The following is a 16,626-nucleotide window of genomic DNA, read 5'->3' as shown; positions in this document are numbered from 1 at the left end:
GCATGGTGAGTGTTTAAAGAAATTTTCAGGGGCTGGAGTGATAGTTCAGTGGGGAGGGTCCTTGCCTTGCATGTGGTAAACTGAGTTTTGATCCCCAGTGTCCCATACGGGCTGGAAGGAAGGAAGGAAGGAAGGAAGGAAGGAAGGAAGGAAGGAAGGAAGGAAGGAGAAAGAAAGAGAGAAATTGCTAAACCATTTTAGCAAGTATCAGTTTACATTCCCAGTAGCTACATATGAGCTTTCAATTTCTCGAAGTTCTTTCTGTACTTAATCTTTTTCAGTTTAACCATTCTAGTGGGTGTGTCAAGTTTTCCTACCATGGTTTTAATTTGATTTGCATTTTCCTGATGACTGATGATATGAGCTTCTTTTCATACAATGCTCAGGGCCTCCAGGACACGTTTTTTGTTTGTTTAAAACTTTATTTAAGCATTGTGATTTACAAAGTTTCCAGTACAGTCGTTTCAGGTGTTCAATGTTCTAACACTTGTCCCACCACCAATGTGCCCTTCCCTCCACCAATATCCCCAGTCGCACCCCCCAATCCCCATCAAAGCCTGCTCCCTTAGCAGGCACAAAATAAATAATTTACTTTATATTCCTTTTTACAAATATATCACATAATGGTGTTATTAAAATCATGACCTGAGTACTTACTGAGCTTTTAGATGCAAATTGAACCTTCTGTGTTGTTTTCTTTTTTTTTGTTTTTTGTTTTTGTTTGTTTAATCTTGTTTTGGGGCCAACTCTGGCAATGTTCAGGGGTTATTGCTGGCTCTGCGCTCAGGAATCACTTCTGGTGGTGTTTGGGGGACCATATAGGATGCCTGGGATCCCACCAGGGTGGGCTGCATGCAAGGAAAACCCTACCCTCTGGCTCCAGCCCCTGTGTTACTATTTTCCCTCATTGAGTTTAGCAGGGTTCTACTCAATTTTCTCATCTAATTTTCTGTGCTTCAGCTCTGTAAAGTTTGGAGATATGTGGCCTCACGAGCTTTGGAGCTGGGATCATCAGCTGCTGATGGTGTCTCTCTGAGATCAGTCTTCTCTCTGAGAAGCTGGGCCATTTCTCTGGAAGCTTTTGGGGCAGCCTTTGATCTAATCTAATCTAATCTAATCCGGAGCCAGATGTGGGTGGGTAGAGTGCTGGGTCTTTGGGCAAGGTGAGGACTCTGAGGTCTGGCCCCTCCTGCTAAGTCTCCAGAGATCTGGGCTGGGTGGTGGACAGTCCTACCTGGACCAGGCTCAGATGAGTTACTCTAGGCTGCTCGTGGCAGTGCTGTTGACACGTGTGTGCTGGGGATTAAAACTGGCTCAGGCACATGCTATAATTATCTTAGGCCATTTCACAGCCTCAGTTTTAAAGAATTTTGTGTTAGAGCTAAAGCAATAGTACAGCAGGGAAGGCATTTGTCTTGCACCCAGTCAATCCAGGTTCGACGTCCAGCATCCCATATGGTCCCCAGAGCGCTGCCAGGAGTAATTTCTGAGTACAGAGCCAGGAGTAATCCCTAAACACTGCTGGGTGTGGCCCAAAAGTTTGTTTTAGAGTAATTTTTATGCTTATCAATAGATGCTTAATTCATATGCCTACTTTATATTCCTATGAACATAGGGGTGCATGAAAACTTCTTAGGTAAAAAGGCACAATGAGTGAAAAAGATTTAAGAAGCTCTGATGCTGATAATGGAATGACTGAAGGGCAGACAGGACAGAAACGAGAAGAGCACTCACTAAGAGGTCTCCTTTGGGACTCCAGGAGTGCAGAGCCAAGGTCTGGCTGTTCTGCATGGAGCCAGAGCCACAAGTGTGTGTCCCCAAAACATGAGACCAGAGGGTATGTGAGCACCAGGCTAAGAGCACAACCCCAGGTGCAGGAGTCCCATAACTAATAGGGTTTGCCTCCAGCAAAAATACATGCAAGCAACATGACAGACATGTCTGTTGCCCCCATGGCCTGGCTAGCAGCAAAGAGTGGGAACACTGCAGTCAGCTCTGTGGCAGCAACAGCAAAGGGAAAGAGGAGCAGTTACTCCCTCATGGCTTGGTGCAGAGAAGCACTTAATGGTCCACAGTCCTAACTAGAACAACTGGCATTCCCCCATCTTCTCTTTCTGCACACTCTGTTCTGTTGGTTTTGGCCTCGGCCCTCTCCCTCCCCTGGGCTTCTTATGACCCAGCAGGAGCTTGTGTGTTAACAGACAAACCCACACTCCAGCCAACATCACAATCCAGACCCTTAAAGATTCTATTTCCTTGACGACAGTGTTGTGAGAAGAGTTAAGGCCCTGAACCCAAACTGCCTTTGCCTCAGCTCCTGGTCTACCATGTGTTAATAGTGTGAGTGTGGGCAAGTTGCTTAATCTTCCTGTATCCAGTTTCCTCCTATAATAATAATAATAGAGATAACAATAGCCCCTTCCTGGTCTGGGGAGAGAGGACAGTGGATAAGATCTTGCCTTGAATGAACCCACTCTGGTTTTGATTCCAGTACCACATCTGGTCCTAAGTCCTGCCAGGAGTGACCCCTGAACCCAGAGCCAGAAATAAAGCCCTGATCATGGCTAGGTACAGTCCAATATCCCTACCTTATCCCCACCTCCCCCCACCCCAAAGAAAAGGTCCCTTTCTTAGAGGCCATGAGAATGAAATGAATCACTATTATGAAAGTATTGAGAAGATTGAATTTAAACTCCTTGGCCCACTTTTTTTGGGTGTGTGTGTGTGTGTGTGCGCGCGCGTGTATTTGGACCCCAACTGCTGCTGTACTCAGAAGTCACTCCTGGCGGGGCTCAGGGCACCGTATGTAGAGCCAGGAATTGAACACTGGTTAGTTGTACATAAGGCAAGTACCCTCTCCACTATACTATCACTCCTGCATTAGTTATTATTTCTTATTATCTTCCTATCTGAATGTACAGTATCTCGGAGGTTAATAAATTCACACTCATTACACATTAATGTGAATTGATTTCATTTCCCTCAAAACAAATAAGCTCCAGGGAGCAGAACAATGGTAAACACTTCTGAATTGTCTTTCAGCGTAGTGAGCATTGCCTTGCTCCATTTCAGCACCTGCACAAAGATTGAACACGGGCAACAGAGGAGGACATGGAGAGCTTGTCATTTTAATAATAGATTAGTTGGGTGGGACTGTCAACTTTTTCCTTGTCTGTGTCTAAGCAGTAACTTTTGTGTTAACAGTCAGCATCCCTACCATCTCCAGAACCCAGACCCCCTAATGACTCTGTTTCCTTGAGGATAAAGTGTAGTGGTTAAGAGTTAAGGTTCTGAACTTTTGAAAGCAGAGGTCCCTTTATCTAAGGTTCTACCTCAAGTCTGAAACCAGAAAGCAGTGTGCAACTCACCCACATAATCTATGTGACCTTTTCTCTAACTGATTTCTCCTCTTACACCTTGAAATGGAATATATGGTGAGAATTTTTTTTTCTTTTTGGGTCACACCCGGCGAAGCACAGGGGTTACTCCTGGTTCTGCACTCAGGAATTACCTGTGGCGGTGCTCAGGGGACGGACCATATGGGATGCTGGGAATCGAACCCAGGTCGGCCGCGTGCAAGGCAAACGCCCTACCTGCTGTGCTATTGCTCCAGCCCCCTATATGGTGAGATTTTGAGGTCTTATTTCCCTTTATTTCTTTTTGGTTTGGGGGCCATATCTATTGGTGCTCAGGGATCACTCCTAGCAGGGCTCAGGGAACCATATGGGGTGCTGGGTTGGCCATATGCAAGGCAAGCACCTACCCACTACCCTATTTCTCCAGCCCCAGGCCTTGAGTTCTTGTGGGCAACATATATATTTCTCTTTCTGTTCTTTCTGCTCCACTTTTCTAATATTTACATTCCTACTGAATATTAGGATACTTATTAGACTCCAATACTGCAGGAGTGATCTCAGGAGCAGTTGTATTGGAACAACTTTCTTAGTCTAAACAGGACTGGGGAAGCCAGTGAGAAATTGCCTGGGAGGCCTGGAATGTGGACACCTTGCCCAGAACCCTTTGCTGTAATGGTCCCACCTGGACCGTAGCCTTCTCTGACCAGCACTGCTTCATCCACCTCCCAGAGCTACCTCTGTCCTTTGGTGATTCTGGGTGTCTTTCCCTGCCACTCTCCAGTTCCAAATCATTTTCGCATCAATCTTGGGATTGTTGCACTCACTGAGTGAAAAGCCACAGAACCAAGAGCCCAGAGAGAGCCGGGCCTCCGAGGACCGCTGAGCATAGAGGAGACCCAGCATCGGAGGGGAAGAGATGCAATTTGTCCAAGTCTGGCAGGAAAGCGCGCGCATCTTCCAGGGCCGCCCGAGCTGTCACAGTAAAGTTGGGGTCCCCGGAGATGAGAACGTCAAAGACACAGGAGTGGAAGTAAGCGTCCTCCACGGGGAGCCGTTCTTTGCACAGCTGCCTGGCAGCGTCTGGGCTGATGGCTCCGCGGCGCTGGCGCTCCAGGCGGGAGAGCTGCTGGCTCGGGGGACACCCGCCAACACAGAGCTGCAGGTCCTGCTCGGCGGAGAAGGCCCTGGCCACATCCTCAGCCACCCTGATGGAGAAGGACAACTGCCCGGCCGTCTGCCGGATGACGATGGTGGTGCCGATGTAGGCAGCCTGAATCTCCACGTGGCCTCCGGGGGCAGCCGTGCGGATGGACAGACTCGACCCCCCGGGTCGGTTCCCGCCGTTGACAGAACCGTCCTCAAAGGCTACCGGAAGATTGTCCACCTCAGCCTGGTAGACCTTCTGGTCAATGCACTCCTGCATGTTCTTAAATATAATGGTGAGCTGTGAGGGCGAGAGGGGATAGTTCACTGTGATGCTCAGGGCACCCCGTCTCCCCGAGGGCGCCTCCAGGACCAGGCAGGGAGCTGCTCCCCGCTCGCAGGTGCGCGTCCTCGCTCAGTCCTGGCGCCCTGACGCTTTCTGTTCTACTGTTGCCTCCATCTAGTTCCACCCCCTACCCCCACCCCCCACCCGCCGTCTTTTGGGGAAGCCTCACTTCAGAAGCATCTCACGGGCTAAGGGAGCGTGCTGTAAACCCCTCTCTGCTCAGGGCTCCTTAGCTGCCCTCCCCCAGCTCCTCCTGGGCCTTTCTGCGTCGGAGTGAGTCCCACCCAGGGACCTCGATGGAGGACCATGCAGTTCTGGGCAGAGGGAGAGGTCGGCGGAGGGTCCCGCGGAGGAAGGGCCCTGGGTATCGCGTGCACAGCGGACTGGGGAGGGGCGACCACCGGGGGGCACAGGAACCTCGGGTCCCTAACCTTCCGCGTGGCGGTGGCGTTGGCACCTGTGGCCACAGGGGAGCTCGTGGCCTGTACGGAAAGGAAGTCGTTATCCAGCAGAGGCCACGCGCCTTGGACCCGGCAGGTGTGGAAGTGGTGGTGGAAACTGCGCACGTGCGGGTCCCCGAAGGAGGCGCAGTGCAGGAAGCCGGGCGCTCGGCCGTGCAGCCGGGCAAACTGGCCTTCGTAGTCGCAGGGGTCGGGGGCCGCGGGGCCGGCGGGGCGGAGCGCGCCCGCGCCGGGCAGAGCGGGCCCGCGGGGCGGCGGCGGCGCCGTGGGGCCCTGGCGCGAGCAGTTATGCTGGATCATGAGATCTTCGATGCCGTGCACGGCCGAGTGGAAGGCCAGGTCCCCTCGGCAGGTGCGCGCCGTGCGCCGCGTGCACAGCGCGTAGGAGCGGAGCGCCCGGCAGAGGGCGCCCGCGCCCGGCCCCGCAGCGCCGCCCGCCGCGCCCGCGCCCCGGAGGCTCAGCGTGGACGCCACGTACTCGGCGTTGCAGCGCAGGATCTTGCACTGAGCGTGAGCTGCGGGCGACAGGGATGGGCGTTGAGCGCGCAGGGCCACGCTGTGTCCCAGCGTGGCCGGCGCCGCCAACCCTCCACGGCACAAGCCAGCCCTTTCTAGAGCTTGCCCCGCGCCGCGCCGCTCCCGAGGTCGGTCATTGTCTCGGCCTGCGGGATCCCCTGCAGGCCCGCTCCGGCTCTCCCCCTGACAACCCCCTTCCCCCACAAGGGTTTCAGTGCCCTGCCCCGTGGTGTGGGACATCAGACGCTCGGCTAGTTGGAGAGCAGAGTGGCCCCTGATGCTCCGCGCCCGTCGCACTCACTCCTGCTCTGCAGCTGCGGGTCCTTACCGTGTGCACAGAAGAGTAGCAGGAGCGCCAGAGCGCTTAGGGCTGGGGGTCCGCCAGGGGGGGACCGGGGATCAGGGGGCCGGCCTCGACCCCCCATACCTATCCCGCCAGGTCCCCCCAGGCTCCGGCTCTTTGCAGCTGATGACCCTCCTACCTAGTAGATTCTGACCCGGCGTCCTGTAAAGACATCGGGGTGGGCACGGGAAGAGACAGAGGAGTTGAAGATCATCCAGGACCGCGTGAGGAGAGTTCGGAGAGGCCAAAGAGAAAGAGGGATCAGAGTTTGGGAAGTTTTGGGGTTCCCCCAACTGCTCGTGCTTGTTAAGTCTTTACGCCCTGTGCTCATGGGCCACTTTCTGGCCCCTTATGCAATACACGTCGGTGGGGGTGGAAGTTTGAGTGAACTGGGGTGGGTGGTGGGGGCAGAGTCCACTGTATTGCCCCATCCTGAGCTACCAAATAGCAGCAAGGTTAGAAAATTAGAAATAATGGGAATCCATCAACGGAATCAAGTTCAGGATCTAGCCTCTGACTTAATCCCCACCCCTAGCAGGAGGGCGTCCCCACACCCACACCCCCCTGGAGTCATTCAGTTCCTCTCCTCCCTCCGGAAAGGAAGGGGAAACACACTTTCCCTCTAGAATATCAGTATTCCAGTGAATCTCAAAAACACTCTCATTACTTTTGAGAGCCTCCATTATAATTCTCATGAAATAACGGGGTGCAAAGCAAGCATGCAAATCAATCTTTGTTGGCTTTGAGTCATTAATAGTTGATGTGTTTTTCCAGATCTGGCACTGGGGGGGGCGGGGAATAGCACTCTTTCTATTACTCTTTGCAAGTTCCGAAGTTCTCAGTGTGTGAACATGGATGGGGTTTGGAGAAGGCCTTCACACCGCTGCTCATTCCTTCTCCTTGGAGGGTGAGGGTGTGATTGGGAGAGGGTGCTGGAAGTCCCCTGAAAGCACTGCTCTGGAGGGAAGGGGAGAAGATGGGGGATTGGTGACTGATCACCTGAGGCTGACTCTGGCCTTGGTGAGAAAACCACAGAATGGGAAAGTGAGAGACGCCCTAGCATTTTGCCAGACTTAGCAGGTAAGGAGAGGGCAGCAGTGCCAGAGGAGACCAGGTGCCCTCAAGTTCCAATGGCCAGAGAGCAGAAGGAGACAAAAGAAGAAATGGAAGCAAGGTACCTTGGTATGAAAGAGATTCTAGTTTGGGGACCCGAGATATCCAAGTAGATGTTGTAATATTATGACAGTCTAATTTCAGTCTAAAAGCAGATGAAAGGAAATGCAATTGCATTTGAACTTACTGTTTCCAGAGGTCAGACATTACTCTGATAGCCAACTTTCCAGCCATGATGGCCAACTCTGTGGGTCGGCTCCAGCCAGGGGATCCCCCGTCTCTTCCTCCATGTCTCCCCCATGTCCCCAGGCCGGCTGCAGTCTCACTGAGGTCAGAGAGCCAGAGAAGGTTTGGGGTAGGGGGAAGGGGGAGCATACGACTGGCGAGAGTGCTGGACAGCTGAACCGGGGAGGGAGGTGGCTACTGAGTTGACTGTTTTAAAAATAGCTAAGTCCAAAATTCCAGGAACATTGGTGGGGGTAGGATGAGGGACTGGGGTGGGTAGGAGGAACAGGAGGAATATGGAGATGAGGATGCCAAGTAAGAAGAAGGAGAGCAAAATATCCCAGGCAAGTCAGATATTCAGTTCTAGTTTTTATGACTCTGATCACTACTCCAGGCAGCCCTCCAGCACTCTCCAAATGTTCCAAGCCTTTAAAATTAGAGGGATCAGTCATATGCCTTATCAGCTGTATACAACACCTTCATCGCTGCTGTATTAACTATATTGCATTTTCTTTCTACAAACTACATCTGGGAGGTAGCTAACCTTTATACAAGGGCCACAGCAGAGGAACTTTACAGCCCTCCCCCCATCATGTTGGAGTATTTCAGATGGAGTGGAAAAGCCAGCTGTCTGGCAAAGAAATCTGAGCTTGGAGTTGTAGTTGAGGGTTTATTGCAGTCTGCCAGCCCCGATCAAGCAGCTGTCAATCCTTCTACACCTCTATTTTCATTCCCTTCATTTATACAGCAATTCTCTTCTCCCTCTCACCGAGATTCAAAAGATATATATGTATATCTATTCACATATCTATCTATATCTATATCTATATCTAGTCTCCTGAGTTGTTGGGGGAGGAAGAGGCTAGCAAAGAGGTAAAGAATGGGAATGTATTTTATTTCAAGGGTTTTGATCTACAGGGAAGGGATATTCGGAAAGATAAACTGAGAAAACAAGAGTTTCTGAAAGATGCTTTGTGGAGTAACATAATCTTGTTGACCTTTTAAGATATTGCAACCAAGGAATTACCCATGTCCTATTTGCAGCCAGAGGCATCTGGGAGTATCATCTCTAAGTACATGCCAAGCAAAAATAACACTCGGGTTGATTACAAATAGTGTCAACTAAAGCATCTACATGAACTGACTCTACATTGGATTCAGAGTTTGGGGGCTTACACTTCTCGTTATGTTACATACATACATTGACAATTGAGGTTTTTTCCTAGACCACTTGTGGCCATTTCACAAGGAGTTTCATCACAAAAATGTAAAATTTAGGGGCTGGAGAGATAGGAGAGCAGGTAGGGTTGTTCTTGCATGCAACCGACCTGGGTTTGATCCCCAGCACCTCTTTGGTCCCCTGAGCACCCGCAGGAGTGATCCCTGAGCACATAGTTAGGAGTAAGCCCTGAGCTCTGCTGGTTGTGACCCAAATGCAAAAAAATAATAGTTTAAAATCAAAACAAATAACTAGAAGCATAATTGTAAGCTCATGCCCTCGGTCATTTCTGAGGATAAAGTCCTTTGTCCTGGGCTGGGGAGATGGGTCACAGGGATGGAGTGCAGACGTGGCATGTGAGAGCTGCAGATTCTATCCCTGGCACTACATTTTTTCCCAAGAAGTGCCAGGATAGCCCTCATGTATGATGTTATGAAGGAGCAGCTCCAGGTACCTCAAAATGTCACCCCCAAAAAGAAAACAAAAAACCAATAAGATATTGATCCTGACACAGCTGTTTCCTGAAAAGGCCTATTCATAGTAACCTAAAAGCAATGAATACTCCTACTGCCCAAACCAAGTGTCTAAAGAGCATTTTCCATGGAGAGGAACATTTTTCCAAGGAACTCCCTGGAAAAATGACTGCTTGCAGGTACCGGGCAGGGATGGCAGAGATAAGAAAGGACGCTTTCAACGACTCTAAGGATTGTATTAAAAGAACTTAAAAGCAATCAGAACACTTTTCATGGGTCCTGATAGGACTATTTCTCACATGTACAAACTCCTCGGTTTGATCACAGGCACTGCAAAAAGGAAAAAGAAAAACTGAAGAGAGGACAATTTCAACATTAAAATCAGTGCTATCATCATGCTAAGTGAAATGAGTCAGAAAAAGAGGGACAGACATAGTAGGACTGCACTCATTTGTGGAGTATAAAACAACATAACATGAGGCTGACACCTAAGGATAGTAGATAAACGGGACAGATAGATTGCTCCATAGCTGGAAGCCTGCCTCATGAGCAAAGGGGAGAAGGTAGCAGGAATAGAGAAGGGATCACTAAGAAAAAGATGGCTGGAGGGTATGGTGCTGCCAGCAGGTCAATCTGTACCTGTGAGGCGAGTGCATCAGCAGCCTGATGGTGCCTTCAGACTTCCAGATACCCCAAAATTGCTGCTGTGCCTTTGGCCAGACCCCAAAAACTTGGGGCAAAGTTTACCAAGAAAGTAAATGGCCAAAAGTTAGGTATGTGGTATGTGGGAGACACACCCACAAACCACCTCAGGCTTAGCTATATAATTGGAAGTAAGGTCTCTCTGGTTCCTGATCGAACTGCTTAATGGCCATGATCCCAGAGACTCAAAAACAAATCTCGAAACCCAGCGGCTTTTCCCAGAAATGCATCCAGTCCCTGGAGTAGGTTACAGGCGCTGGGCCACCCCAGGTGGAAATAGGTTTCGTGCCTTGGTCTGTTCCCCCTGGCGGCCCGGTGGCCACCATCCTCCAGAGGCCATTAGACAGTCAGGTTTGGGCCTGCATTGACAAGACACATGGGGCCTCACGGGGTGGGGGTGGAGCTGGCCCTTTCCTCCCTGTCCCAATGAGACCCCGAGTTGCTTCTCATGAATGGCCTCTCTGGCTCCTGATCAAGCTGCTTAATGGCCATGATCCCAGAGACTCAGAAACAAATATCAAAACAAAACCCAGGGGCATTTGGCAGAAATGCATCCAGACCACGTAGTAGGTTACTGTTGCCAGGCCACCCCAGAGGGGAAAGTGTGCTATTCCCTCCTGCTCCCCCTTGGTGGCTCAGTGGCCGCCATCCACCAGAGGCCACTGGACAGTCAGGTTTGGGCCTGCAGTGACGAGACATGTGGGGCCTCATGGGTGTGGAGCCGGCCCTTTCCTCTCCATCCCAACGAGAGCCCAGGTTGCTGCCCACGAATGGCCTCTCTGGCTCCTGATCAAGCCGTTTAATGGCCATGATCCCAGAGACTCAGGAACAAATCGCGGAACCCACCCAGCGGCTTTTGGCAGAAATGCGTCCAATCCCTGCAGTAGGTTACAGGCGCTGGGGTACCTCAGGTGGGAATAGGTTTCGTGCCTTGGCCTGTTCCCCCTGGCAGCCCAGTGACCGCCATCCTCCAGAGGCCACTGGACAGTCAGGTTTGGGCTTGCAGTGACAAGACACATGGGGCCTCATGGGATGGGGGTGGAGCCGGCCTTTCCTCCCTGTCCCAACAAGACCCTGAGTCGTCACCCATGAACAGCCTCTCTGGCTCCTGATCAAGCTGCTTAACGGCCATGATCCAAGAGACTCAAAAACAAATCTTGGAACTCAGTGGCTTTTGGCAGAAATGCGTCTGGACTCCGCAGTAGGTTACTGTCGCTGGGCCATTCCAGGGGGGGAAAGGGTGCTGTCCCTCTGCCTGCTCCCCCTAGGTGACTCAGTGGCCACCATCCTCCAGAGGCCATTGGACAGTCAGGTTTGAGTCCTCAGTGATGAGACATGTGAAGCCTCATGGGATGGGGTGGAGCCGGCCCTTTCTTTCCTGTCCCAACAAGACCCTGAGTCGTCACCGACGAACAGCCTTTCTGGCTCCTGATCAAGCTGCTTAATGGCCATGATCCCAGAGACTCAGGAACAAATCTCAGAACCCAGCAAGTTCTGGTAGAAATCCCTCCAGATTTAATTGTTAAATTTTTAAATTTCAAAATCACGTGGCCACTGCTGCAGCCACACAACATCATATGTTATTCATAGCCAGCAATAGAAAACAAAAGTTGTCTACAGCTGCCTTTTCAGCAGATCTAAGTGTTGGGGTAAAAATCCCAAATAATAATGGTGGGTCTCGTGTCAAAATATTAAATGTAATCAAAGTAGAGACAGAGTAATGTGAAAATCATCTGCCCCACAGGTAGGGGGAAGACGTGGGATAGGGGTATACTGGGGTTTTGGGGGTTGGAGAATGGGCACTGCTGAAGGTATGGGTGTTTCATTGTATGACCGAGACAAACCCGAAAGCTTTGTAAATGCTCTCACGGTGATTCAATAAACATAATTATAAAAAATGGAAAAAAAAAGTAAAGTGGAGTTATGCCCAATTCAATCAGCTGATCAGTGGCTGAATAAATAGCAGTGCTCCTACATAAAAAAAAAAAAGAAAGAAAAGAAAAAGAAAAAGATGGCTGGGGGAATCAGTCGGGATGGGAGATGTATGCAGAAAGTAGATAAAGGACCAAACATGATAACCTCTCAGGTCTGTATTGCAAACCATAATGCCCAAAAGTAGAGAGAGATTATGGGGAATCATGTCTGCCATAGAAGCAGGGGGAGGGTGGGAAAAGGGGGTATACCGGGGATATTGGTGGTGGGGAATGTGCACTGGTGGAGGGATGGGCGTTTGATCATTGTTTGATTGTAACCCAAACATGAAAGCTTCTAACTATCTCATGGTGATTCAATAAAATTTTTAAAAATTTGATACTATCTACAATGTCTTTACACAACAGATATGTATAAATGTATGAATTCACAATGAGACAAAAATACACTTTTTTTTGTTATTTTGTTTTGAGGCCACACTTGGCTGTGCTCAGGACTTACTCCTGGTTCTGTACTCAGGGATCACTCCTGGCAGTCTTGGGGGACCATATGGGGTGCCAGGATCAAACCTGGATCAGCCATATGCAAGGTAAACACACCTTACCCACTGTACCATCACGTTGGCCCCCAAACACATTAATTATTCTGTAGAATGCCAGGAGATCTATTATTTTCAAACTGCTAGTAATTGGGAGGGCGGGGGGTGGAGAATGGCATTTATCCCATTTTATTTATTTATTTTTTTTTTGGTGCTCAGGGCCTACTCCTGGCTTTGTGTTTGGTGCCAGGAATTGAACCCTGGTGGGGCTCCTGCAGGCAAAGCATGTCCTCCAGTCCAGTGTAAAATCTCTCATTCCTGATCCTCTTTGCTTGTGGGGAATCAAGATGTTGAGAAAACTCCTTATGAGAACTTACCAGCAAGGGTCGGAGAAATAGTGCAGGGGTTAAAACACTTGTCTTGCATACAGCTGACCCCTGTTTAACCACATATGGTCCCTGAGTCCTGTCATGAGTGACCCTTGAGCACAGAGCCAAGATCAAGCCCCTGAGCCCCATCTTCAAAAATAAAAAGAAGGGAAAGAGTTCTGGAGATTGGTTGCTGACAATGTATTTGTATCTAATGTTACTAAACTGTACACTTAAAAACCATCTAGGGGGTGATAGTACAGGGACATGGAGCTTGCCCTACACACAGCTCACCTGAGTTCGAACCCTGACACCTGCTGTGGTCCCCTGAGCACTGCCAGCAGTGATCCTGAATGCAGAAACCAGGATTAATCCCTGAGCATTACTGGGTGCACACCCCCTCCCCCCCCAAAAAAAACAACCAAACAAACAATAAAGTGGTCTAGAGGGCCAGGGAGAAGATGCAAAGGGCTGGAGCACATGGTTTGCATGCAGGAGATCCAGGTTTGCTGCATTCAAGGCAAGTACCTTAACACTGTCTCTCCACCCTGAGAAGTTTTTGTTATTCTTTTTGAATCACACCTGGTGGTGTTCAGGGCTTTTTGCTGACTGAGTTCAGGGATCACTCCTGGTGGGGGACATTATGAAGTGCAGGGTGGGGGTGGAGTGGGATGGTGGATTGAACCCCAGGTTGACCTTACTCGCTGTACTATCTTTCTGGCCCCTGAGAATTCCTTTTATCTTGTAAAATTGAATTTCTATACCCATATAACAGAAATTTTAAAAGTCAGAGCGATAGTACAGTGGGTAGAGCACTTGCCTTCTAAACCCTGAGAATTGCCAGATGTGACCTAAAAGGAAAAAAAATTATAGGAACTGGCAATATGTAGTACAGCAGGTAAGGCACTTGCTTTGTACACACCCAATATGAGTTTGATCTCCAGCATTCCATGTGGTCTGTGAGCACTGCCTGGAGGGATTCCTGAGTGCAGAGCCAGGAGTAACCCCCTGAGCATTTTCAGGTGTGGCCTTATTATTATTATTAATAATAATAATAATACAAAAATTACTTGTGTTTTTACCCAGTTTTTTCCAGTGACTATAGCACATTTATAACCAACACTGCTATAATCAAAGTACGAGACAGTCTGCTTCATGGGCTCTCTAGTCCCCATAGCTACTTCTCTCTAATCTCCAGCCCCACTTCTAACACCTGGCAAGAGCTAGCCTATTTTCCATCACTGATTTATTCTGTCAAATAAACAGACTCATATAGTATATGAGTATAGTATAGCAACCTTTGGAGTCTAGCTTTTTTCACTCAACATAATTTTCTGGAGATCCCTCCACTATGTGAATCAAACGTGTATTCCTTTGTATTACTAGGTAGATGTTCTGTAGTTTAGCCATTCTGTCCTGTTGAAGAATATCTACCTTATTTCCAGTCTTGAGCTAGTATTAATAGATTTGCTATAAACATTTGTGTACAAGTTTTTATGTGAACATTAATTTTTATTTTTCTGGGATAAATGCCAAAGAGTGAAATTGCTGGGTCATTGAATATTTTTTTTCTAACAAGTGTCCAATAGTGTTCTAGAGTGGTTGTACCATTTTATTTATTTTTAACGATGTATAATGACCTAATTTCTCTGAGTGATTCTCATTGACATTTAATGTTGTTACTATTTTGATTCAGTCATTTTGATAGAATTATTTATAATACTAGTCCTTTGCTGGACATATGATATACACATGATTTTCTCCTAATCAGTAGTTTATCTTTCATCCTTGTAACAGGGACAAAAAATTTTTTTTAAATTTTTGTCTTGGTTTTAGTTTTGGGGTCACACCAGCAGTTCTGGGACTGTTTTCTGCCTTGTGCTTGGAGGTCATCTGGACACTGCCTAGGGGACTCCAACCCAGGATTCAGTCTGCAAAGCCTGTGCTCAGTCTATTGAACTTTCTGTCTAGTAAAACCTGTTTAATTTTGATGGTTTCATACCTTTTTATATTTTTTCTGCCTTGTATCAGTACTTAATTACTTCTTATACCCAAATAACATGAGGTTGCATGTTTATACCTGTCCATTCCTCTATTTATTTAGGGTCATTTGCTTCTTCCTTTGGACTATTGTTCATGTGGCTAAGAATAGCAGATATTAGCAGAAGAATTACCATGGGGGATGGAGAAATAGTAGAGTGGGTAGGACAGTTGCCTGTCATAACTTTTCTGAAAATCTTACCATTCACATTTTTTTGTAATCCATTTTGGATTACTGTTTTTGTGTTTTGATGCCACATATAACAGTTTTCACGGCTCACTCCTCCCAGTGCTCAGAGGACCATGAGCAATGTCAGAATTAAACTTGGATTGGGCATGTGCAAGGCAAGCAACCACCTTTATCCTTATGCTATCCCTTTGGGTTAGGTTTCATGCAAAATTTGAGACAAATTTTGTTTGTTTGCCCTTGTACATCTGATTTCTTCAGCAATGTTTACTGAAAAAGCTATTCTTCCTCATTGAATTGCCTTTACACTTTGTGAAAAAAAGAATTCGTTTAGCTTATCTCACACACACTATATGCTCCACCACTCTGAGTCATGACCACGTCTCCTTAATCCTAGTTTTTCTCCTCCAAAATTGTTTTAGCTATCCTAGTTCCTTTGTCTTCGATACTACTTTTAGAATAATTTTTACCAAAAATCTTGTTAAGAATCCCCCTTCACTAATTTTCTACTACAGCACTAAGTACATTCAAAATGTTGTGCAACCATCACTACTTCTTCGCCATTCCAGAATATTTCATCATCTGGAGAGGAAGGCCTGTCCAAATTACACAGTCATTTCACAATCTCTGGCAATCAACAGTTTGCTTTTTCTTTTCATGGATTTGCCCACTCTGGACATTTTATATAAATAGAATCAATGATATCTAAATACAGTTTTTTTGGCATGTCTGATTTTTATGTTTGATTTCTTTTACTTAGCATAATGTTTTTGAGGTTCATCTGAATTCTTACATGAATCAGTATTTCATTCCTTCTTAATCACTTAATCACTTAACTTCCCGTTAGTCATCGATTTGCTCGAGCGGGCGCCAGTAACGTCTCCATTTGTCCCAGTCGCGTGCTAGTGTAGCCCAATGGCATCTGTTCGCTCCGGGAACATGAAGGGCCTCAAACCGATCGTTCATGATCTTGATGAAGAAGTCTGACCATCTGGTAGGTGGGCGGCCACGTGGTCTTTTGACATCCCGTGGAATCCAGTCGGTAACAACTCTAGTCCAGCAGTCGTCTTTAAATCTCATTACGTGACCAGCCCATCTGATTTTCGACACCTTGGCAAATGAGACAGCGTCCCTGATTCTTGATCGTCGACGGATGTGAGAACTCCGGATTTTTTCTCTCATTTGAGTGAAACGTGATATTCCAAGCATAGCTCTTTCTATTCTTCTTTGGGAGACCTGAATAGCGTTCTCATCTTGTTTGCGTAGGGCCCAGGTCTCTGAGGCATATGTTAATGCAGGAAGAACAGTGGAATCAAAGAGATGTGCCCGGAGCCGGAGGTTCTTCGTCCTCTTAGCTATTTCTTCGACGTTCTTGAAGGCGTTCCAAGCCGCTCTCTTCCTCCTGCGCAGCTCGGGTGCCAGGTCATTTGTCATATTGACCTCTCGACCTAGGTACACATAGCTGTTGCATTCGGAGATGGTCGTTCCTTTGAGAGCGAATGGGGTGTCAGGAACAAGGCTGTTTCTCATAAACATTGTCTTCGTAAGATTCAGCTGTAGTCCTACCTTTCCACACTCACGGTCAAAGTCGGCCAGCATTTGTGCCGCTTGGCTGATGTTTGGTGTTATTAACACAATGTCATCAGCAAAGCGGAGGTGGTGTA

At 48.1% G+C, this 16,626-nt stretch overlaps 1 protein-coding gene across 2 annotated transcripts; it reads right to left on the bottom strand.

The window, feature by feature from the left end:
* Nucleotides 1-2,963: 2,963 nt before the first annotated feature.
* HJV (hemojuvelin BMP co-receptor) lies at nt 2,964-7,587 on the bottom strand. Of its 2 annotated transcripts, none has more exons than XM_056123254.1 (4): nt 7,466-7,587; nt 6,151-6,327; nt 5,277-5,821; nt 2,964-4,800 (listed from the first exon to the last, which is right to left on the bottom strand). In XM_056123254.1, the coding sequence occupies exons 2-4, from the start codon at nt 6,245-6,247 to the stop codon at nt 4,177-4,179; spliced, it is 1,266 nt and encodes a 421-aa protein (XP_055979229.1). In that variant the 5' UTR covers nt 6,248-6,327; nt 7,466-7,587; the 3' UTR covers nt 2,964-4,176. The 2 variants fall into 2 exon arrangements, with proteins under 2 accessions (XP_055979229.1, XP_055979230.1); XM_056123255.1 differs by having other exon boundaries at nt 7,489-7,554.
* Between the last annotated feature and the right edge of the window lie 9,039 nt (nt 7,588-16,626).

This window comes from Sorex fumeus, unplaced genomic scaffold (assembly GCF_029834395.1).
Source record: "Sorex fumeus unplaced genomic scaffold, SorFum_2.1 ptg000047l, whole genome shotgun sequence".
Classification (NCBI taxonomy): domain Eukaryota; kingdom Metazoa; phylum Chordata; class Mammalia; order Eulipotyphla; family Soricidae; genus Sorex; species Sorex fumeus.
Note: the sequence above shows the minus strand (reverse complement) of the source record. Positions and strands in the feature narration are given on the sequence as shown.